This window comes from Bufo bufo, chromosome 1 (genome assembly GCF_905171765.1).
Source record: "Bufo bufo chromosome 1, aBufBuf1.1, whole genome shotgun sequence".
In the NCBI taxonomy this organism is placed as follows: domain Eukaryota; kingdom Metazoa; phylum Chordata; class Amphibia; order Anura; family Bufonidae; genus Bufo; species Bufo bufo.
The window spans coordinates 559,784,285-559,808,713 of NC_053389.1; the positions used below are offsets into that span (position 1 = coordinate 559,784,285).

Below are 24,429 nucleotides of genomic sequence, written 5' to 3' on the forward strand. Positions count from 1 at the left end.
CTTTGACAAAAAGGCAGTACCAGCCCTGCACACAGCCCTGCAGTACCAGCCTGTCGGTGTCTGCCAAAGTGCATGGCAGCGCCAACGTGTGGAGCTGTAACTACGGTCAAGGACAATATATGTCCTTTACGGCCCACTGGGTAAATATGGTTCTAGCCCAGCCAAACCAGCAACTTGGCCAGGTGACGCCACTTCAGCCTCCACGTTCTCACGCCGTTGGTCCTGCAACAATGTCTGCCTCTGCCAACTCATCCTCCACCTTGTCCTCAGCCTCCACTGCAGGGACAATTCACAGTGCCCCACCAGCATACCAGATGTGCAGGGCACTGCGGTGTCATACTGTTCTGCACCTAGTTTGCACACTGGCTTTCTCCGTGACAACTCAAAATTAAAACCATGGTGACTGACAACTGGAAGAACATGGTATCAGTGCTGTGTCAAGGAGGGCTGAGCCATGCACCCTGCATGGAGCACGTGTTCAATCTGGTTGTCAAGCGTTTCCTTAAGTCTTCCACCCATCTGCAAGACATCCTAAAAATGGCCAGGAAACTTTGCATGCACTTCAGCCATTCGCACACCGCCAAGCACATCCTCCTTGTGCTACAGCGGCAAAATGGCGTCCCCCAACGTCCTCCCAGGTGTTGCTGCCACCTCCACACTATGTCACCTTGCCACTCTGTGGTCTCCTGATGCTGCTGCTACCTCAACACTATGTCACCTTGCCACTCTGTGGTCTCCTGATGCTGATGCTACCTCCACACTATGTCATTGGGCCACTCTGTGGACTTCTCATGCTGTTCCCACCCTCTCAACTTCATGATTGGGCCACTATTTTGCCTTTTTGGCCTGGTTGACATCATGATTTATTTGACCCTTCTTCTGATCTGTCAGAAGGAAGGAAAAATTAGACACACAACGGATCCTGTCTGTGTAGCAGCTGTAAGGCCTGTATGGTCCCATCAGAATTGGCTTATGATTTGGTAGCCAAAAACAGAAGTGGGTACAAAACACAGAAGACATACAAATATTCCATTTGCGTGTCATCTCTGTTTTGGATCCACTCCTGTTTTTTTTGGCATTAGCAATACTGATGGATTACTGACCAAATGCTGACCGAGTGAAGGCGAATGCTCAACAGACAGGATCCGTTTTTTGGGGGTTATTGTTCTGACGGATCAGAGGAAGGGCAAAATAATCAGTGACGTCAACACAAACTTACTGCTGACACTCTCTCCACTCTGTCAGGGGGCTCTACTTGTATAAGCGTTTAATAGAACAGGTTCTATAGACATCTATGTGGAATCAACTGAGGACGGTGTAAAAGAAGTGCGCTCTTTCACGCTATAGTAGGATCTTGAGCCTCTGCACGGTTTTTTATACCTGATGCTAACATCGCCCTGTAAGGTTGAGTTCAGACTTGAGTCATTTGGTCAGTTTTGGTCTCGTAAGTGCCCAAAGAAGTGAAGTGTGCAGTGATTCTAAGAGCGACACCTGTCATGTGTGTGTCATACTGACTCACAGTATTATTTCACTACTACAGCAGACTCACTATGTGTGCTGCTGCAAGGCACAGTGTTCTACACCACTACACAGGCTCTCTGCAGCCAGGAAATAGCGGTTTTTAAAGCGATTTACCACAAATTAATTCAAATCGAATAGAATCTTATCGGAAAATTCAGCAAACCGACCGAATCGAAAGGCTGGATTCTTCATCTGCAAGCTTACTCATGTATTACAGGAAATAATAGTTCAAGATCGTGGTGACAGATTCCATTTAAAGGAACAAACAAAATAAAATTCTTCCTTATACTTCAGAACATCTAATAGGTACTTCTATCCCATTCAGTCCCTGTCGGCAGCATTGGATAAATACCAGGAATTGGTGGAAAAAGACTTATGTCTTTTATATGATAACACCAGGTCACGGAGCCATTCCAATATGACTCTAGTAGAGAAAGTTTCCCTCCGGGACTTAAGGGATAGAGAAGACATTATAATCAAGGAGGCAGATAAGGGTGGGTCGGTGGTCATTTTGGATAGGGTATTATATAAACACCTTGTGACTACCATGTTACATGACACTCGGGTTTATACTTGTCTGTCCGGTGACCCTCTTCTGTCCTTTCAATCTGAAATGAGGAACATTTTGGAGCTGGGGATATCCTCTGGTTGTCTCAGAATTAGAGAAAAGGATTAAATTTTTGTGGAACATCCGGTAGCCCCTATTTTTCATGCGCTGCCCAAAATCCACAAAAATGTTTTCCCTCCCCCTCTCAGACCAATCGTGGCTGGAATCGGTTCATACTCTGAACGTTTTTCAGAGTGGGTGGATTCCCTCCTCCAACCCCTGGTGCCATTGATCACTGGATTCTTAAAGGATACAAGATCCGTACTCCAGGCTTTCTCTGGCTTTGAATGGAAAGAGGGATATCTGTGGATCACAGCGCTGTGTTGGTTTTTAAACCACTATAGCGATTATACAGTGGAACTTAGGGAATATGTTGCCCTGGTGGTGGATTTCCTTCTCAGACACAACTATTTTTTATTTGATGATACATTTTATTTGCAGGTGTCAGGGGTGTCGATGGGGGCAAAGTTCTCTCCCTCCATTGTTAATATTTTCATGGCATGGTGGGAGGGTCACTTTCTCCTCATCGACACCTCTCCTTTTTTAGATCGTTTGCTCTGGTATGGACGTTATATCGACGACTTATTGATAATGTGGTCTGATGGGGTGGCGTCCATACCAGAGCTTACTACGTACTTTAACTCCTGTGTGGAGTCTACATTTTGCGGTTCTACATGCGGGAGATGTTTCGGGTTTAAATGTGCAGGGCATAGAAAGAGTTTTCTTACCACCGAGGGGGGGGGGGGGGGGGGGGGGATCACAGAAGAAAACTTCTCAATAGAGAAGCCTTCTGGATCTTCCAACTTTGATCCCGCCAACCAAAGGGATTAAATAAACGGCACGATCTCATCTTGCAATATTGAATATGATAATATGCTGCTGTTCTCCATTTGTATATACATCTGCCCTGATGATTTGTGAACACTTAATTCTACTTATTATTTTAGTGTTAGAACTTATACCTCAGCTTTCTCCTTTTCGTTTTTTGGCTTGCAGGTATTTTAATTAAAGCTAGTATGGGACCGCCCTCCGATGTCTCCTCCTCCCAGGTGATACTGGGGTTAGTTAGGGGATATATCTGAAGGTGCTCCCATTTCACATTTCTGTTTGTCATGAGGAAGGACCCATATGTCTTAGAGGTCTGAAACGCGTCACTTTACACTTCTTGTTATACGGAAATTTTAAATCGCTGGAAAAAAGTTATTACTTCACCTGAGCGGAGCTGGATTATCTCCTTTTTTGTTGGACCTTACCTTTCCGCATCCAGGTACGGCATCCGTGCCCAGAGGGTGATTAAACAACCACAGGTGAGAGCTGCCTTACATTTGATTTATAAACAAAATAAAATGTAATGATGTCTTCGAGGGAGCACATAACTGTAAGTTGAGATAAATGAGGGTCTTGGTCATCTACATCAGGAGTGGCAAAAACGGAAGCAACGTGACACATGAAGTTTTCTAGCAGGTATTTATAAATTATGAAGTTTCTGCAGATCAAGTGAGCAACACTTCACCTGACTGTTATGGTCATTAGTCTTAGGCTACATTCACACTCGCGTTTGGTGCAGAACCGTAATACCACCGTCTGCATCCATTCAGAACGGATCAGTTTGTATTATCCTTAACATAGCCAAGACTGATCCGTCTTGAACACCATTGAAAGTCAATGGAGGATGGATCCGTTTTCTATTGTGCCAGATGGCGTCAGTGAAAACGGATCCGTCCCCATTGACTTACATTGTGTGCCAGGACGGATCCGTTTGGCTCAGTTTCATCAGACGGACACCAAAACGCTGCAAGCAGCATTTTGGTGTCCAGTCTCCACTCCGCTTTGGAGACGAACTGATGCAAACTGATGCATTCTGAGCAGATCCTTTTCCATTCAGAATGCATTAGAATGCAAACTGATCCCTGAACGGATCTCACAAACGGAAAGCCAAAACGCGAGACTTTTGTGACTTACAGCTGAATATATTTAGTTTCCACTCTACACAGATGTCTCTGAACATGCAATCTGTGGAGCCAGATATACAAACATCATTCCAAACGACTAAACAGATCAATAAAGAAATGCACTGGAAAAGCACAGAAAACATACTTTCTTCTAATGATGCACATTCCTTGAAAGCGTCTATATATACAAGTGTGTCTATATAACAGTCTGTTCCATATGAAAGAAAAAACTAAATGCATTAGAATCTATGCAAACAGACTTAAAGTAAACAAATCACGTTCTTGGGTCTTCTCCCTTAGTTTCTTCAATAATTTTCCCTTCGTTTCTTCAGTCGAATAATGGATTTATAATGATAATTGTACGAGTGTTCTTCAACTAAAGAGATTCTGAATATACCGGGATCTAACAGTTTAGCTTTTGTTTTTCCTGTACCCATTTGCTGTTCACAAAGTAGTATTTGGACTCAAAGAGTATTTTACTCACAACAAATAATCCCATGATGGAGACTGAGACTCCATCAATAACAAGTTCCAATTAGATTGGCTGACATTGAACATTGATTGTTAAGAGTAAGACCTAAAAGTATCAGAATTCTGTTTTTGTAATTTTTCAAAATTATATAATTGTAACAAGCAGTGGGTATAGACCCATTGTCCAACTAACTGGATTGACTCAGGGATATCCTTAACAGTGTTATCATGGCGATCCCCTGGTTTTTAACTTTTAACCTCAGGGATCTGGTCTTTGCAGAGGAGCCACCAGGCCACTACTTGAGATAGTCCCGGTGTAGTTGGCAGCTAAGGCCTAGTTCACATCAGCGTTCAGCCTTTCCGTTCTCCTGCTCCATTATAGGAGCAGGAGAACGGAAAGGACGGATTTGGCACATAACTGAGCCGAACGGAGACTACGGACCCCATAGACCCCCATAGACTATAATGGGGTCCGTTAGGTTTCCGCTCAGAAGATGATTTTGGAGCGGAGACAAAAGTTGTGCATGCAGGACTTTTGTCTCCGCTCCAAAATCATCTTCTGAGCGGAAACCTAACGGACCCCATTATAGTCTATGGGGGTCTATGGGGTCCGTAGGCTCCGTTCGGCTCAGTTATGTGCCGAATCTGTCCTTTCCGTTCTCCTGCTCCTATAACGGAGCAGGAGAACGGAAAGGCTGAATGCTGATGTGAACTCGGCCTAACCCACAATGGTCAATGATACCGTTGCAAAACACCGAGCGGATGGGCAATAATCATAGTCAGGAGACAGGCTAAAGTCAGAGTTTGTACATATCCATTAAATTAGTTTGAGGTCAGGGCAGGCTGCAATGGTTCAACACAGTAGTTAGGCTATAGTCAGTGCAGGCAGCAGGTACGTACATGGGTAGGCAGATAAACACACCATCACTGGAACATTAGCAAGCTGGGAACCTAAAGCTGAGGCACCCTCTTCCAGGGGAGTGAGCATAAAATATTCAGAAATGACCTGTGATAGGACAGGGAAAGGTATGTTCACACAACGGCTTTTGAAAATCCACCTACAAAATTGCATATCCCTGAAACAGTCTTGTAGAAATCCCGCAAGAAATACAAATCTCCTGCTGATTTCTTCCATTTTTGGCTGTTGAATGACATGACAAAAACTTTTTTCCTACTGCAGACAGAGCAGATGAGGGAGGCTCCTGTTGCAGCCAGTCGTCTTACAGCCAAACAAAGGAAAGTCAGGAAGGGGTTTATGGCTGATCAAATGGAAAACAATGAATATATTTCTTTACATATTTATCAATTGTAATATGAGATGAAATAGGATTAAAGGAACAAAAGGAGATACATTTTCTATGTTTGGTGTTCCTTACATTTTAAGAAATGACATTTTATTTGATGTTCCGTAAGAAACGTATTAGAATATAAATTGATTATCACTCAAAAATGGTGACAGAGAAAAGCAATGCCTTACTATAAATCTAGTTACCCTTTAGGAAGAAATATGGATAATCAGAATTACGGTATAAAACTTGCAGGGATTTCGAATTCCCTTCAATTTCTCAACACCAGCAGACTTGTAAATGGACCGTTGAATAGAGTGTGCTGCCTCTATTCAAATAATTCTAAGTAAATGGTACGTAAATTCTGCGGTTGGTGCTAGGAGAGCATGACCTGATTCCTGCGGCATGTCTCCCTACCCGCAACTTACTTCCATTCCCAGACTGGCCAGAAGTGTGACATGCCGAGTGCCTGCATGTCACTGCTGCTGGTGACATGTGTGCACACCATCCCCATTTTTTTTCGAACCCGGACAACCCTCTTAATTATTCATTAAATAACAAATCCACCTTTTAGGGGTGTATTTGAGCCCATATGGATGTACTATAGATTCAACTATAAGCTTTGGTATTCAACTAATACATCAATTAAGCAGTTCTTACCATTATGCATGATGTGGCTTGGAAACACATCAGTTATTATTTTTCTGGTTTTATCATTGGGTGATGCAACCATAATCATGTGAGCGCTCTTATCTACAATGAGTTCCCTGTGCAGTGCCAAAGGAAATATTATTTTTTTAGCCAAAACATTAGTTTCACTTGTGACAAAGTTCTGCTATATTTATGGAGGTTAATAAAAAAAAAAAATGGGATGGCACCCAACACACAAAATTTTGTGATTTATAGTCTTTTTTCTCAATGAACATGCTTAGTTAAAGATTATGAATGACAAGACAATGAGTATGACTAATTGTATTGATCAGAAAACTGCTGAATTATTTGCTTGAAAAATAATTTTGTTAATAAAATATGAATATTAATATGTGTATATATTAATAAAAAAAATATGACAAATTAAACTCTTAACAAGAAAATTAATTATGTGTTTTAGTACAGCTTATTTTCTAGTCTAATATACAAGAGTAAATGGTTATTTTCTAGATCAGTAAATGTACCTTCACTGATTTTCCATGTAAAAAGACTGTTTATGAGTTGCTAATGGTTCTTGAGAAAGAAAAATTTTGTATATTTAAAGGGTTTGTCCCACAAAAACAAACATTCTACATTTTTCAGATTAGGCTCATTTCAAATCACCATTTCTCCTTTCCGTTCTCCTGCTCCGTTGAGGAGCAGGAGAATGGAAAGGACAGATTCTGCAGATAACTGAGACCTAACTGAGCGTAATGGAGCCTAAAGACCCCATAGACTATAATGGGATCCATTCGGTGTCCGCTCAAAAATCATATTCTGAGCGGACACCGAACGGACACCATTATAGTCTTAGGGGGTCTTTAGGCTCTGTTACGCTCAGTTAGGTCTCAGTTATCTGCAGAATCCGTCCGTTCTCCTGCTCCTCAACGGAGCCGGAGAACGGAAAGGAGAAACGGTGATGTGAAAGGAGCCTTAGCAGTTGAATCTCAATACTTTTGGAACTGTATGTAACTATTAAAGTTACTCAATAAAATGTATATGTATAGCACCACCTGCTGTTTTTTCTCTTCCTTATTTCTCTGTCCACCTCAGTAACACTGATAAGGTGGTCGCAAATTCTCAGGTCCATCCTTATATTGCCACCAGCCAGATCCTTTGTTTAGAAACGGAGACAGTTACAGGGAGACTATTGCAGAAAAAAGGACATACCTCCTGAGCTGCCAGCTTGAAATGTTCAATTTACACTTTTGTTAAAATTTTCGTACTTTTGCTTTGTCGTTGGAGCAGAAAAACGGCACCCGATAGACCCTACTGACTTATGGGTCCATGGGGGTGTTCATCACTGTGTCTTTCATTCCAATGGGAATAATAATTCGGCATGCTGTGCTTTTTTCCCCATCAAATGTGACAGAATTTTCGACAGAGGATCAAAATGCCTCCGACCAAAATACAAACAAAGCCTTACGTTATAATGCACTCACTTTAAAATTTTTACTCCTAATTTAAGGGACCAAGACTGCATGTGCTTATCTATGGATATAGGGATTCACTCATATATAGTTCTCTTCCTGGGGTCAAATCCAACCATGGAAGACATACTAATAGGGAACTGTGAGCCCCATTGGGGACAGTTTGATCCTAATGTCTGTAGCGCACTGTGGAATATAGCAGCACTATATAAGGGAGTAAAAGAAATAATGGCAACCGGTGGGGATGCGGCCACTCCCTGGCAGAAATGCTACATACATACAATTATTGAATGATAGTCAAAGGGGTCTGGTGGACAAGCGGCACTATCTAGGCTATCTGTCAGAACAGCCTGCCAGTTCACTGTGCCTCAGGTTTAAAACTAGCCTAATAAGTCAAAATAAGTGCAATGACTACTGCACATAACTCACAAACACAATTTTGTTGAGCATCATAGATAGGTTAACACATAATTTAGTATTTAATTTGTTAGTCTTTTTATTATTTTATTAGTAATTTAACTCATAGGAGTAAAAAAAAAATAAACAGATAAAAAAATGTACTTTTAAGAATGTATTTTCCAGATATCTCACAATCCTCAAGTGAAGAAGCACTCATCTATGCTGCAGCAGAAAAAGTGAAATATTATATAGTAGTTCATGTGAATAGACATTCCATTCAGGCAGAAATTGGCAGTAAGATAAAAACATAAATGAAAGGAAGCACAAATCCTTTGAGTAATGACCACAAAATGTGAAATCTGACAAAATACTGTGGCTACCAGCCCCTGAGGACAAGAAATGCATTTCAGTGCCGCCTCCGTTCAATCAACAAATGTTTCCAGAAACTCAATAGTAAGTGAGACAACTGACCGGCTGCTCTATAGGAGCAAAGTGAGAGCCGTATGCCCAGAAGGTCAATGACTTGGTATATCATGTACATGTAATCATGCAGCCACATAGGAAGTGTGCAATTACTCAGGTCACAAACTAGCAAAAGCGTTATTGGCCCACAGGGCTGGATTAAGATGGGTGGGCGCTATCATCTCTTGAACTTAAACCCCACCTGACCTATTGTAGCTATAGAAGGCTTATCAATAAATTGCAGTCTTTGGGCTTGGACTCCCATATTGTTGAATGGATTAGGCAGTGGCCGAGGGACAGACAACAGAGGGTTGTAGTCAATGGAGTATATTCAGACCAAGGTCTTGTTACCAGTGGGGTACCTCAGGGATCTGTTCTGGGACCCATATTGTTTAATATCTTTATCAGCGAAATTGCAGAAGGCCTCGATGGTAAGGTGTGTCTTTTTGCTGATGACACAAAGATTTGTAACAGGGTTGATGTTCCTGAAGGGAAACGCCAAATGGAAAAGGATTTAGGAAAACTAGAGAAATGGTCAAAAATCTGGCAACTAAAATTTAATGTTGATAAGTGCAAGATAATGCACCTGGGGCGTAAAAACCCAAGAGCAGAATATAAAATCAGTGATACAGTCCTAACCTCAGTATCTGAGGAAAGGGATGTAGGGGTCATTATTTCAGAAGACTTAAAGGTAGGCAGACAATGTCATAGAGCAGCAGGAAATGCTAGCAGAATGCTTGGGTGTATAGGGAGAGGCATTACTAGTAGAAAGAGGAAGGTGCTCATGCCGCTCTACAGAGCACTAGTGAGACCTCATTTGGAGTATTGTGCTCAGTACTGGAGACCATATCTCCAGAAGGATATTGATACTTTGGAGAGAGTTCAGAGAAGAGCTACTAAACTGGTACATGGATTGCAGGATAAAACTTACCAGGAAAGATTAAAGGACCTTAACATGTATAGCTTGGAAGAAAGACGAGACAGAGGGGATATGATAGAAACAACAAGGTAAAAGAGGAGAGAATATTTAAAAGAAAAAAAACTGCTACAAGACGACATAGTTTTAAATTAAAGGGGCAAAGGTTTAAAAGTAATATCAGGAAGTATTACTTTACTGAGAGAGTAGTGGATGCATGGAATAGCCTTCCTGCAGAAGTGGTAGCTGCAAATACAGTGAAGGAGTTTAAGCATGCATGGGATAGGCATAAGGCCATCCTTCATATAAGATAGGGCCATGGGCTATTCATAGTATTCAGTATATTGGGCAGACTAGATGGGCCAAATGGTTCTTACCTGCCGACACATTCTAGGTTTCTATATACAGTATAGAAGAGGTGCCACACATGCACATAGCCCTCTCCTCTGAAGTCTATGCAATGGAGTTATGGAGACTGCATAAACTTGGGACCCAAACAAATGCGCTGCCATCTCTTCATTTCTTGTTGGCTCATAAGGATCAACAAATGGTTAGCATCAGCTATCATGGGCAAGGGAGCCTAGGATTCCCAAGGTGGTGGAGGCCCGAGGTTTCCTTCCTATAATCTACCCCACTTATCTACATATCACCAGGGGTGTAGCTATAGGGGGTGCAGAGGTAGCAGTCGCTACCGAGCCCAGGAGCCTGAGGGGCCCAAAGACCCTTGTGCTGCATAAGAAGAAACTGGTATTATAGAAGGTGCATGCTGGTCAAGTTCCACTCTGGTTGGAGGGAAGGGGTTAGTTAAAAAATGTGGGAGCTTGCTGTTTAAATTTTTGCCTCGAGCAGCATGAAGGCTATGTGCTTCCCTGCCTCTAGCCATAAAGCACTGAGGAAATGGGGGCCCAAGCTGAACCCTTGCACCAGGGCCCATGAGCCTTTAGCTACACCCCTGCATATCAGCCTTACAGTCCTGACCCTTAAAGGGGTTGTCTCACTTCAGCAAATGGCATTGATCATGTAGACAAAATTAACACAAGCCACTTACTAATGTATTGTGACTGTCCATATTGCCTCTTTTGCTGGTTTGATTCATTTTTCCATGACATTATACAGTACACTGCTTGTTTTCATGGTTATGACCACCCTACAATCCAGCAGTGGTGGTTGTGCTCTCACACTACAGCAAAAAGCACCAGGCAGGGGCGTAACGATCGCGGTCGCAGAGTGCTTTTAGGCAGCACAGTCCCCATCCGCTTTGCTTTGTCTATTTAAAAAGTAAGTGCCTAGTGCGGCTGCGCACATCCCCATACATACACACTTTCTGCAGCAGGCACTTACTGCTTAATGTTGGTGAGACCCGGTGCTGGAGGTCATGGGTCTAGCGGGAAGACGTGTTGATGCTGCCAGTGAGACGGGGTGACCGAACATAGAGCAGAGGAAAGTATCTTTTTATTATTTTTTCAGGTGTGCACATTCTGTGCACCATACTGGGGGCACCCGGCACTATGAATTGAATTTAGAAAGGGTCGGGGGCGGGGGGGGACACAAAAAGAAAATAAACTCTATACAGAGAGGGTGGGAGCCTGGAAGAGGCTGTGCCATACTGGGGGCACCTGGCAGTGGCCCTATGAATTGGATTTAGAAAGGGGGGCCTGCACCAGCCATATAAGAGGGGGCCACAAAAAAATATAATCTATACAGAGTGAGAGGGGGGCAGGGGCAGACAATCATTTAATTATATACAGGGGTCAAAATAAAATATATATAGTCTGGATGGGGGCCAAATGAAATATATATAGTCTGGGTGGGGGCCAAATGAAATATATATAGTCTGGGTCGGGGCCAAATGATATATATACAGAGCGAGTGGCGGGGTAATGGGGTTGCGGTTTAATGGGGGGCCCCAATCCAAAGTTTGCCCTGGGGCCCATAGACCTCTAGTTACGCCACTGGCACCAGGATTGGGGGAGCGCACATAGGCACGCATGTGCAGCAGATCCCATCCTGTCTCAGCCTCCTCGTATCTCAGCTGCAGCAGTGGCCATAACCCCTAGATATGAGCAGTGTATAATGTGATGGAAAAATGAATCTAGCCAGCAAAGGAGACAATATGGACAATCACAATACATTAGTAAGTGCCTTGTATTAACCTTCTCTACATAATAGGTGCCGGTTGCTGAAGTGACAAGCCTTTTAACCAGATGTTCTCTTTACCTTTTAACAGTTATCATTAGCCATGGTGTGAAAGATTACCAGCCAGTAATCCATGGACTCCATTCATATGCTCGGCACATAAACACAGTTCTTAACTATTACACCCTGGATGCAACCATTTAATGCAATGTGATAAGAACTGAAGCTGACATAGCCCTATGGCCACACAGATGGGCATACATTCAGCATGCCCTGGCACACATCCAAACCCATGACGCACCTAATATAGAAAGCAAATACTAGTGAGAGGGATGTGGGCCTAGACACCATCCAGTTGCTGATTCCACATACTGCTCACACACCCAGGCTTAGGAAAGGCCACAGGTCAAGTGTATTCTCCCGCTGCCGAGAAGAATTTAATCAAATTTCGTAATGCGAAAATATGCAAGCGCTAATTCCTTTAATTATACTTATGTGGGAAAGATCAACAAGACTTGGAGAAATTAATGTCATTGAATGCAGAATTCTCATTTAATTGAAAGTGTACTGTGCATACAAACATACCACGCAGCATTTATAAGTTCAACTATTCTGCGCACATCCACCACAACTTAATGTGTCAATATCCTTCGGAATACATTACTTTTCATGAGATAAATCCACACACACAAATCTCCATTCCCTTGGCAATTCATGGCACAGAGCGGTAAAAGTAGTTAGAGATCACTAAGACTGTCTGATATCAGACGTAACGTAAAAAAAAAAAAAGCTATATGTATTTCCATACCATCGATATGCACCACTCATCATAGATCCATCTATTTCACGTAAAAACAAGACATTTTTACAGTTCACTTTTCATTCACGATCACCTCGATGAAACATATCTTTTATTAAAATACCTTTTTATCCATCCCACATGTTATCTTTTATACCATTTTTATGCCTCTTGTATTTTTAATGCATCTCACTTTCTAGTGCTCCTTTAGCGATATTTTTACCACCCTCTATTGAGCTCCACGCGACTAAATGTTTAGGGTACACCCCCTTATGTATACATACATGTTCTTTTAGGAACAAGAATATGTTCGTGTGTTTCGAGATAGGTACACACAGATTACCTTTTATGTGTTCATGATTTCTGTACAATCTTTGTATAATCTATGCAACTTTCCTTCTTTTGTCCTCCAAAGTATGCACACATTTTATTTATTTTTTCCATTTATAGAGTACCCTCCTTGATATGTGCGTATATGTGTGTGTGTATATATTACATATATACCGTATATATACACACATATACTAAGGAGGTGTTACCTATTGATCTAAAAAAACATTATGAATATAGAATGATATTCTTTTTTCTCGATTTTCTTCATATCACTATGTTGTCAGGACAGCAAGCCACTTCCGGGTGAAGGGTCGTGGTCGATATGTATTTTGTGATATTTTGATATTTTTCCAGATTTTTGTCATATTATTTATGAGAAGAATCGCACCCCCCCCCCTATATACAGACATATAGCCAAAATTCTCGACTATGAGCCCAGAGTATCATAAAGGTGAGAAGGTGCGGTGCTTTCCATGCTGGAACGCACACCGGAACTAATATCACTTCTTGTTTAGTTACCCCCAGTTCATGTGCCCTGGCCAGTACAAATGCCCCTAGGCACCACATAAGATAACCCTACACTCACCCACATCATCCCAGAACGAGCCCTTATGTTTCTGAGCCGAAGTGTTTTCTGATGCGTTCCACCTTGGAACGCAAACTGGAACTAACCCTGAGCCACGCCGGTCTTAATACGTTCCATGCTGGAGCGCAGACCGGAAGTGACACCACTTCCCCTCCGGGACACACACATCCAACTGACTATGAGCTGAGATATGTTCTGATGCGTTCCACGCCGGAACTAACTCCAATCCATGCCGGCTACAATGCGTTCCACTCTGGAACGCACACCGGAAATAACATCGCTCCCTCCCATTTTTGGTGCTTTTTTGAACTGTATAAATACCTGCTAATGTGTGTGATGCACTTATGCTCCTGATGAAGGGGATCCCAGTGACCCAGAAACGCGTTGAGCCTACTCTTACCCCTACCCTGTGCTAATAAAAAAGGAAAATAACCAGATGTTCCATTTGTGACTGCCGTTATTTCCGACCCAGGCGCAGGAGGAAGCAGAGTGGGTGTTATGTGCTTTATCCCACCCTGCCCCTCCTGGGTGAAGTTTTTACTTGAAACTTTTATTTATATTCTCACTGCGTTTTTAATCCACTATTAATTGTTTTTAAAAGGTAACTCTGCTTGTTTATACCAACGCTGTGATTTTAAAATCCATATTAGATCTACCCCATATTTAACCATTTAACTACAAGTGGCCTATTACTTCTGAGGCATTTGGCGCCCGATACAGGTTTTTTTCTTTCTTTTGTGTTTTTATCAGACGTAACGACAGGGACTGACATTTTCTTTAGTGAAGGTTCCTTATAAAAGAGGAAATTTACAGAACAGCGGGATAAGTGAACAATATGCAGCAACCTTTTAAATGTGCACTTAAAACGTAAAGTTTAGGCAATTAACCAAGAAAATGGCGCTCTGTGTCTTTAACTGAAACCTTGAAAACCAAAGCACCAATTTTATGCATAGATGACAATGATGAATAGACCCCAAGATAACTCCGATCACAAAAAAGCCTGGAAACAAGAAGAAAGGAAGACAGTTCCTGCTTGAATTAGTAATGCCCAACTTACTCAGCATAATAGCAGTACCAGATATGGCTGACCTTTCCCCCAGCCCTTGTTCACTGCTATAGAGCGCATGTATCACTTATGAGGGCTGCTGATGCCTATTAGAAATGTTGCATTTCTACGGCCAATATAATTGGAGCTGAACGGATGGAAAAGATTTAAGAAATAGTCAAGGCCTATTCGTACAGAACCTGCACTTCCAAATTTCAAACCGAAAGCCCTTTATCTTCTGTTCTCTTATTTGGTAAAGTAGTATCCGGATTTCCTCTTCAATGGTCTTAAATAGTGTCACAGCCAGTGCATTGTTCAAACCCATAATCCAATTTGCAGCTCAAGTTCCACTTGTTTGGACCTCCCAGCTCAGTTACTTGCCTGTTTTACTGAAAGAGTATAATATAAATATATATATATATATATATATATATATATATATATATATATATATATATAAATTATAAATACCAATTATACTTTTTAATATTTTTTTATATTGTTTGTCACAGTGTACAATATACAATGGAGATTTTTTGAGGATCGCTCCATTGTTATTACATTAGTAACTGTCCTCAGTATATTTCCCTATGACAAGCTCACATAAAAGACATCTAGGGCAGAGATCAGCAACCCCTGGCACTTCAGATGTTCTGAAACTACAACTCTCAGAATCCTCTTTTCACTTCTGGAAGTTACAAGAACAGCTGAGCACCTGTGCATGCTCGGAGTTGTAGTTGCACAGCAGCTGGAGTGCCGAAGGTTGCCGACCCCTGCTACAGGGCAATCTCTGAGCCCAAAGGAGTTCTCTACAATTTTGATATTGACAGTCCATTCTCAGTATAGGTCATCAATACGAAATCGGGGGGTACGACACCCGGCACCCCCGCCAATCAGCTGTTTGAGCTGGTGGGTGCCGCGGCCTCCTCACAGCGCTGTCCATTGGATAGTGCCTCTGCTTAGTATTTGCAGCGCAGCCACATTCACATGAATGGGACTGAGATGTACCTTGGCCACGTGACCAATGAACGTGACTTGACATGGCCTAGGAAGAGGCCTAAGTGGTCACTGGAGTGTTGAAGATGGACAGCCGCCCATCTGGTATTGAGGATAGGTCATCAATATCATCATCTCAGATAACCCCTTTAACATAATAACCTTGAATAGGAATTGATGGTAAGGATTAAATCTAATTATCAGAAATTTACAGATAGTTTTGCGGAGTCTTTCATCAATATTTTCAGTGGTGATAAATCTCTAGAAATGGCGCTGTGACTAGGGATTCGGAAACACTGTCTGCAGCGTGGAGGTGCTTACAATACCATCCGCATGATGGACCTGAAGACAAAAAGAAAAGCATGGCTACTTTCACACTTGCGGCAGAGCGATCCGGCAAGCAGTTCCGTCGCCGGAACTGCCTGCCGGATCCGGCAAAACGTATGCCAACTGATGGCATTAGTAAGACTGATTAGGATCCTGATCAGTTTTTAAAAGGCCTGATTAGTCAAAAAAATGCATTGAAATGCCGGATCCGTCTTTCCGGTGTCATCCGGCAAAATAAATCCGGTATTTATTTTTTTTCACCTTTTTTTCGGTCTGCGCAGGAAGGACGGATCCAGCATTCCGGTATTTTGAATGCCGGATCCGGCACTAATACATTCCTATAGAAAAAAATGCCGGATCCAGCATTCAGGCAAGTCTTCAGTTTTTTTTCCATCGGAGATAAAACCGTAGCATGTTGCGGTTTTATCTTTTGCCTGATCAGTCAAAAAGACTGAACTGAAGACATCCCAATGCATCCTGAGCGGATTTCTCTCCATTCAGAATGCATTAGGATAAACCTGATCAGTTCTTTTCCGGTATTGAGCCCCTGTGACCGAACTCTATGCCGGAAAAGAAAACCGCTAGTGTGAAAGTAGATTTTAAGATGACTTCTGGAGCAGTGATTCGCCTTCAACATTGGCACAGTTTGAATATGACGGAGCAAACGTAAAATGATTACATTTTTCCCATGTGTGTTTTTCCTTTCACAATAATCTAATTGCTTTACAGTGCAGCGATCTATGCTCCAAATTAATCAAGTGCTAATAATCAGCGTTACTATTCTCACCTCACCTCGTGTGGTAGCAGACTTTACAGCTCATAAATGCATTCACCAGAGGGAAACCACTCAGCTTATTTTCATGCAGAACACATTCACTTTGAAAATACGTTTTTACGGCAGATGTGAGACTACGGAGGTAGCAAATGGATGAATGGAAAATATAGGTATTCAAATATCAATGACAATTGATTGGCAGAAAAGAAACAACACTTAGGCCCCTTTCACACGGGCGTTACGGGAGAAGGTGCGGGTGCGTTGCGGGAACATGCACGATTTTTCCAGGCGAGTGCAAAACATTGTAATGCGTTTTGCACTCGCGTGAGAAAAATCGCGCATGTTTGGTACCCAAACCCGAACTTCTTCACAGAAGTTCGGGCTTGGAATCGGTGTTCTGTAGATTGTATTATTTTCCCTTATAATAGCATTCTGTATTAAGAATGCATAGTAAAATAGGGCTGGAGGGGTTAAAAAAAAATAAAGAAAAATTTAACTCGCCTTAATCCACTTGCTCGCGCAGCCCGGCTTCTCTTCTGTCTTCTTTTTTGCTGTGTGCAGGAAAAGGACCTGTGGTGACGTCACTCCGGTCATCACATGGTCCATCACATGACCCATCACCATGGTAAAAGATCATGTGACGGACCATGTGATGACCGGAGTGACGTCACCACAGGTCCTTTTCCTGCACACAGCAAAAAAGAAGACAGAAGAGAAGCTGGGCTGCGCGAGCAAGTGGATTAAGGTGAGTTTAATTATTTTTTATTTATTTTTAACCCCTCCAGCCCCATTTTACTATGCATTCTGTATTCAGAATGCTATTATTTTCCCTTATAACCATGTTATAAAGGGAAAATAATAATGATCGGGTCCCCATCCCGATTGTCTCCTAGCGACCGTGCGTGAAAAAACTTGCTTGCGGATGCTTGCGATTTTCACGCAACCCCATTCATTTCTATGGGGCCTGCGTTACGTGAAAATCACCGCTCGTGTTCACAGCCCCATAGAAATGAATGGGCCAGGATTCAGTGCGGGTGCAATGCGTTCAACTCGCACATCGCATCCGCGCGGAATACTTGCCCGTGTGAAAGAGGCCTTAGGCCTCTTTCACACGAGCGTGACGGATTAGGTCCGGATGCGTTCAGGGTGCGTTCAGTGAAACTCGCACCATTTTGCAAGCAAGTTCAGTCAGTTTTGTCTGCAATTGCGTTCAGTTGTTCAGTTTTTTCCATGCGAGTGCAATGCGTTTTGATGCGTTTTTCACACACGTGATATAAAACTGAAGGTTTACAAACATCTCCTAGCAAGCAACCATCAGTGAAAACGCATCGCACCCGCACCTGCTTCCGGATACAATGCGTTTTTCACTGATGCCCCATTCACTTCTATAGGACCAGGGCTGCGTGAAAAACGCAGAATAAAAAAACATGCTGCATTTTTCACGCGACGCAGAACTGATGCGTTAAAAAAAACCATGTACACATACCCATTGAAATGAATGGGTGAGGATTCAGTGCGGGTGCTATTTGTTCACGTCACGCATTGCACCCGCGCGGAAAAATCACTTGTGTGAAAGGGGCCTAAATGGTCCAATTTCTTTATTACAAAGCATCATATTTACTGGAAGCAAATTATTTTTTTGCAGTGGCTTATTTGAAAATAATGAACATTGGATTCTTTTAAATCTGATAGTATATTCCCCAAATTCAAATATTATACATGGATGACTGCTTCACTTTCACAGTCACAAAGCAAATTCAGAAACCAAAACATGAATACATTTATAACTGCATGTAATTAGAAATGTAGTATAGCCACTGAACTATTCAATAACATGTATCTGTACAGCGCCACCTGCTCTTTGTTCTTTTCCTTATTTCTCTGTCCACCACACTGAGGTGGACACACACGCTCAGTTCTATCCAGCAGCTGTACCTACTGTGAGAAGTTGTGACGATTACAGGACGTACTCATGGAGAAAGGACATACCCCCTGAACTGGCAGCTTGAAATTAATAATTTTTCACGTCAATCATGAAATAACCCCTTTAAAGAATCAGCCTGGATTTAGACCAAGCACCTATTTTGCTGAGCATGGGGTCCACTATTCAAAATATGATCCTACATGAAAGCCACCTATCCTGCTGCGCATGGGGCCATCAGTGTATATATGGTATTACATGAGGTCCATCATTAAATATTTGGTCCTGTATAAAAGCCACCTGTTTTGTTGTGCATGCGGTCCAACAGTAAATGTATGGCCCTATATGGAAGCCATCTATCTTGTTGTGTATGTGGTCCATGAATAAATATATGGGTCTATATGACTGTCACTTATCAAGCTGTGCATAGGGGCCACTATATAACAGCCACCTATTCTGCATTGGAGCCACCTTAAATATACACATCAATCCCCTGCAGTGCATGGTTGTATTCTCAAACTCAGAAACAGGTAGATTCTCTTTTCTGGCAGCCACCTAGCATTGGCTTGGATCCCTCACCAGGCAGGCGCATGAGGATCTACACACAATAGTAGTAAATGGTAACAGATTACACACAAATATTTTACACTAAACCACAAGGTCAAGTGACTCAGCAGCATCAGAAGACATTGCTACATAAAAGGATCGTGCCATCAGATCTGTAGACGTTTACATGATGATTGAGCTATTTTTCCTATAGACTCCATCATGCATGGGAGTGGATGTGTTCACCAAGTCACCTTTGTTTACAGGACAAGGAGGAAAATCAGAAGGACACAGCTAATCCAATACATTTTATCTGAAGATGGAAAGCCCCGAAAATGTCTCAACCCAACCACGTGTTGGGTAATTCATTTACAAGAGAAAAACCGCATTGATGGGCACAGATATCAGTCACATGGAGAGAGAGAAAGAGAAAAAAAGAGAAAGAGAAAAAAAGAGAAAGAAAGAAAGAAAGAGAGAAAGAAAGAAAGAGAGAAAGAAAGAAAGAAAGAAAGAAAGAAAGAAAGAAAGAAAGAAAGAAAGAAAGAAAGAAAGAAAGAAAGAAAGAAAGAAAGAAAGAAAGAAAGAAAGAAAGAAAGAAAAAAGAGAGAGAGAAAGAAAAAAAGAGAGAGGGAGAAAGAAAAAAGAGAGAGAGAAAGAAAGAGAGAGAATCTACAATATGAAATACACAACCGCTTTCTCTACACTAGTCTCCATGACTGGAACAGGCCTTCCCATCCATATATCATCTCTCCTGCATTCACAGCGATATCCCTATTCATCTGGCTTTCACATTGTGCTATTTTCTATGACATATTTCTTCTTTAAGGAATTCTTGCTCATTCAGATGAAAAGGTTTGGTTTTAATAAGACGAAACGCTGCCAAGTCCACGCTAAGTTCTCATATGTCTCTCATAGTATGAAACCTATAGGGCCCGTTGTATCCTTGACTGGAGTCCAGCAAGCAGTAGCAGATGACGGAAGCCGGCCCAGACAATGACTAAGCCAGCGGTGCACTGATATGTGCACTTTCACCCCCCCAGCGATTTATACATAATGTACAGCTCTCCATCTCAGGGGCTGACGTGAATAAAAGCGTATAGTTCTTACCATCGAATGTCAAAGTCACTCTTGCCTGCGGAGGTGAAGATCCTGAGATACAACTGATGTACGCAGTTAACCCAATCATAACCTGGAGTGCCACAGATGCCATGCTGGTTGGATGTTACTGCTATATATAATTCCAACCTGTATGAGGAGAATAGGACATCATTAGACCTGCTCGCTCTTGTCAACCAATGTATTAACAGATTTCAAGGCGGCAAACATAGAACAGATGCATCATGTGAATAGTAACTCCACCTGCCGGAGGGGGAACCACGGACCCCAGCCAGAATTTGAAGTGTGAAGGCTATGTTCCCTGTGACTACATTCCACAATGTCAGCTCACAGCAGGCCTTATCTCAGGAGGCCTCCATAGGTACTAATAGACTACCAGGCTTTCTGCTGCCCGGAGAGGAACATTAAGCTGAATAAACAGCATGAGCTTCTCCCACATCTTCTCAGCTGTGATAACATCTCGTGGACCTCTCTTCAAACAGAGCAGACACATTAAAGTCTCATCACCCATAAGACCCATAAGCTAAAGCAAAGCAAACATCAGTTCTCTTCAAACAGGTTAGGAGGCCCCGGTATTACCATTCACCTGGTGTTCCAGCAGGGCAAACCCTAATACAATGGAAGGCCTCTTTCACACTACCGGGTTTTTTTTCGTTTTGCAGGCCGTTTTTTGCGTTCCGTATACGGAACCATTCTTTTCAATGGCTCCGCAAAAAAAACAGAATGTACTCCGTATGCATTCCGTTTCCGTATTTCCGTTTTTCCGTTCCGTTGAAAGATAGAACATGTCCGATATTTGGCCGCAAATCACGTTCCGTGGCTCCATTAAAGTCAATGGGTCCGCAAAAAAAAAAACGGAACACATACGGAAATGCATCCGTATGTCTTCCGTTTCCGTTCCGTTTTTTGCGGAACCATCAATTGAAAATGTTATGCCCAGCCCAATTTTATCTATGTAATTACTGTATACTGTATATGCCATATGGAAAAACGGAACGGAAACGGAAACACAACGGAAACAAAAAAACTGAAAAACTGATCCATTAAAAAACGGAACGCAAAACACTGAAATCGACATACTGTAGTGTGAAAGAGGCCTAATGCAAAGCAAACAAACCGACAGCTATCAGCAGTGCAACACATGGCGGAAGGCTGAGCCACCCTCTACTCGTATATGCCGAGGTTTAAAGGGGCTCTCCATATTAGCGGAGTGCAAAAATGCTCAAAGCTACCGCATCGCTGTCCGGCCTTTTCACTATAATAAATTCACTATAATGTGGACCATTCGCTATAACCGAGAGTCGGGCTGGACGAAACGCGCTGAACACAGAAGTTTTCGTCCGGACAATTCTCAGCATGTTTGCCGGGATCATAGTGAATGGGGCCGACGGGTGTCAGGTAGCGCCCAACAGTGCAGGATCCAGACATCTCCGGCAGGCTGCTCCAGGGTGGAGAGAAACTGGCCTTACTAATATGTCTGCTCTAAAAATCAGTCTAAAAAAGTGGCGAAAAATGGCACAATTTGGCGCATCTAGGGTTTTTACACTTTTTTCGACATGCTAGAAAAGGGGTGTGGCTTAGCAGAAAATAGGAAGAGCTTTGTAGGAAAGTTTTTTTTTTTTTTTGGTGATAGGATGTTGACCCATTTATTTCAACGGGTCCGCAAAAAATGTGCTGTCCGCATCAGTATGTCCGTTCTGTAGCCCCACAAAAAAAAATTGTGCATGTCTGATTTTTTTCTAGTTTGCGGACAAGGATAGGCATTATTACAATGGATCCACAAAAAAAAAAAAAAAACGGATGGCATACGGACGTCATCTATTTTTTTTTTTGTGGATCTGCAATTTGCGGACCGCAAAACACATTTGGTCGTGTGCATGAGGCCTAAGATGCACCATTTTGAGACAAAATATTGGCGAAATTTATACATAAAAAACTGTTTCACAGTAAGGCGACCAGACGTCGATATAGAGTCGGAGAAAAGGGTCTATCCGTGCACCACATTTACGCCCCGGTGATACATCTGGTGCAGGTCTAGAGCCGTGCATGGGATGAATCAGCTAGGCATGGACTACAGGTGGACTGTCTTCCCCCACCGTCTATCCGCTGTATCTCACTGATGCAGGAACACTTTCCAGGCCGATGTGGAGCAGATTAGGCCCAGACTCCTGGTATGCCCCATTTTCTAAACCTGCTCCGCCAATGCAGAATACCCTTCTACATTCTTACAGATCACTTGAATCCTTTTCTCGGTACCTGTGACACCACCATTGTGCAGTCTGATTGATACAGGTGTCTGGAGATATATATATACACGGTATATATAGATAGATAGATATACGTCCATACGGTGGGCCATGTGCACCCAATGTAATGCCCAGTAGTGGTGGTACAGTAGGTGGCAGAAACAGAATCCAGCACCCAAAATGGAGTAAATGCAATCCATGACTACATGATGAAAGTACAGAAGCCATGTAATTCAGGTATGCATCGCTTCCGATCCTCTACCCCAGAGCGTGCCTTATTAGACTGACTGTATGGACCGTGCCCATTCTCTGCAGGGAACCCATAAAGTCTACTTCTAGTCCCTGGCACTATACAACCACTGGTCACTATGCTGAAATACCCATTCCCAAATCTGTCACTTTACATCGGCTTAACCCCAGAACTGCTGGCGTGTCTCTCTCTATGCCATGCCAGATCATTCCTATAATATAAAGTAGATCAGTCATTATGGCTATTTACCCCACACACTTGCTGTCCTATATGCATATCATCGCCTTGCAGAGCCCACAGCAATGAGAGGAGCAATGTGCTGCAGACGGGGTAACAGAAGGCGGATAAAAGACATCTGTCCACCCAGCACTAGCCCGGGAGGACCCAGGGGCAGGTGTCCTGACACGGTCCTATCCCGGGAGAAGTTCAGCTCCTCGCCAGCTGTCACTTACCTAACTGCGGACGGAGCTCAGGCGCTGGCTGCACGGCTCCTTCTCATCGCCAGCCCTGGTCTGAGGAAATCCCGGCTTCTCGCCTGTCAGCAGTGGTCCCGGCTCCTACAACGTGTCCAGTCAGTCAGCAGTGGTGAGGCACTCGGTGCATGGAGAGTATGGAGAGTATGGAGAGTAGCCGGGCTGTGTCAGTCAGCAGTGGTGAGGCACACTGAGAGTAGCCGGGCTGTGTCAGTCAGCAGTGGTGAGGCACACTGAGAGTAGTCGAGCTGTGTCAGTCAGCAGTGGTGAGGCACACGGTGCATGGAGAGTATGGAGAGTAGTCGAGCTGTGTCAGTCAGCAGTGGTGAGGCACACTGAGAGTAGTCGAGCTGTGTCAGTCAGCGAGCAGGAGACGCGCTTCCCTCTGGCCGCTCAGTGCTGCACACTGCCGAGGAGAGTGTCAGCCACACCCATCCCTGTGACTCCGGGGAGGAGGACCGAGGCTGAAGGCTTCTTACTCGGCCAGGTTCTTCACATCATCAGGTTAGTCACATCATCTGTGGTGTTTGTGTTGCTCATGAATTTGGAGGACGTAATAAAAGTAATGACAGGCACAAAATAGGTAAAGAAGTGGCACAAAAAAGTGTGATTTAAAGAATTCAATGAATTCCGACCACTGATCGCACTCTGCCAGCATACAGAGGGTGATGCCCTGCATCAGATACAGTATATTTCAGCCTGGCCCGAACAGGTTCTGGGCATAAAAACTGGCATCAAAGTGGGCAGACAGACACTTGTCACGGATTTTGTAATGACTGTAGATTGGGACAGACGTGAGTCCCTGAACTCCACTGTATCTGATGCAGGGCATCACCCTCTGTATGTTGGCAGGGCGACATTAGTGGCCAGAATTCATTTAACCCCTTAAAACACCAGTTGCTTATTCAAATCAGAGAAAAGTATCGGTCTGCCCACCTTGATGCCAGTTTTAATGCCCAGAACCTGTTCGGGCCAGGCTGAGCTCAATTGTATCTGATGAAGGGCATCACCCTCTGTATGTTGGCAGAGCGAGATCAGTGGCCAGAATTCATTAAATTTTTTTTAAATCACATTTTTGTGTGCTCAATTCTATGCCCATTTTGTGCCCGTCATTTGTATTTTAATGACGTTTTCAACTGATTTACT

At 42.9% G+C, this 24,429-nt stretch overlaps 1 protein-coding gene across 2 annotated transcripts in view; it reads right to left on the reverse strand.

The window, feature by feature from the left end:
• The window catches only part of SEMA3C (semaphorin 3C), a 178,765-nt gene extending 155,345 nt beyond the window's left edge, over nt 1-23,420 (reverse strand). Inside the window, exons 1-2 of one of the 2 annotated variants that reach the window (XM_040413119.1) lie at nt 23,268-23,420; nt 20,306-20,443 (exon numbers count right to left, since the gene is read on the reverse strand). In XM_040413119.1, coding sequence (XP_040269053.1) covers nt 20,306-20,408 — 103 coding nt within the window. In that variant the 5' untranslated portion in view covers nt 20,409-20,443; nt 23,268-23,420. Of the gene's footprint in view, nt 1-20,305; nt 20,444-23,262 lie in introns of both variants that reach the window. The other variant, XM_040413112.1, reaches the window with a different exon arrangement.
• Between the last annotated feature and the right edge of the window lie 1,009 nt (nt 23,421-24,429).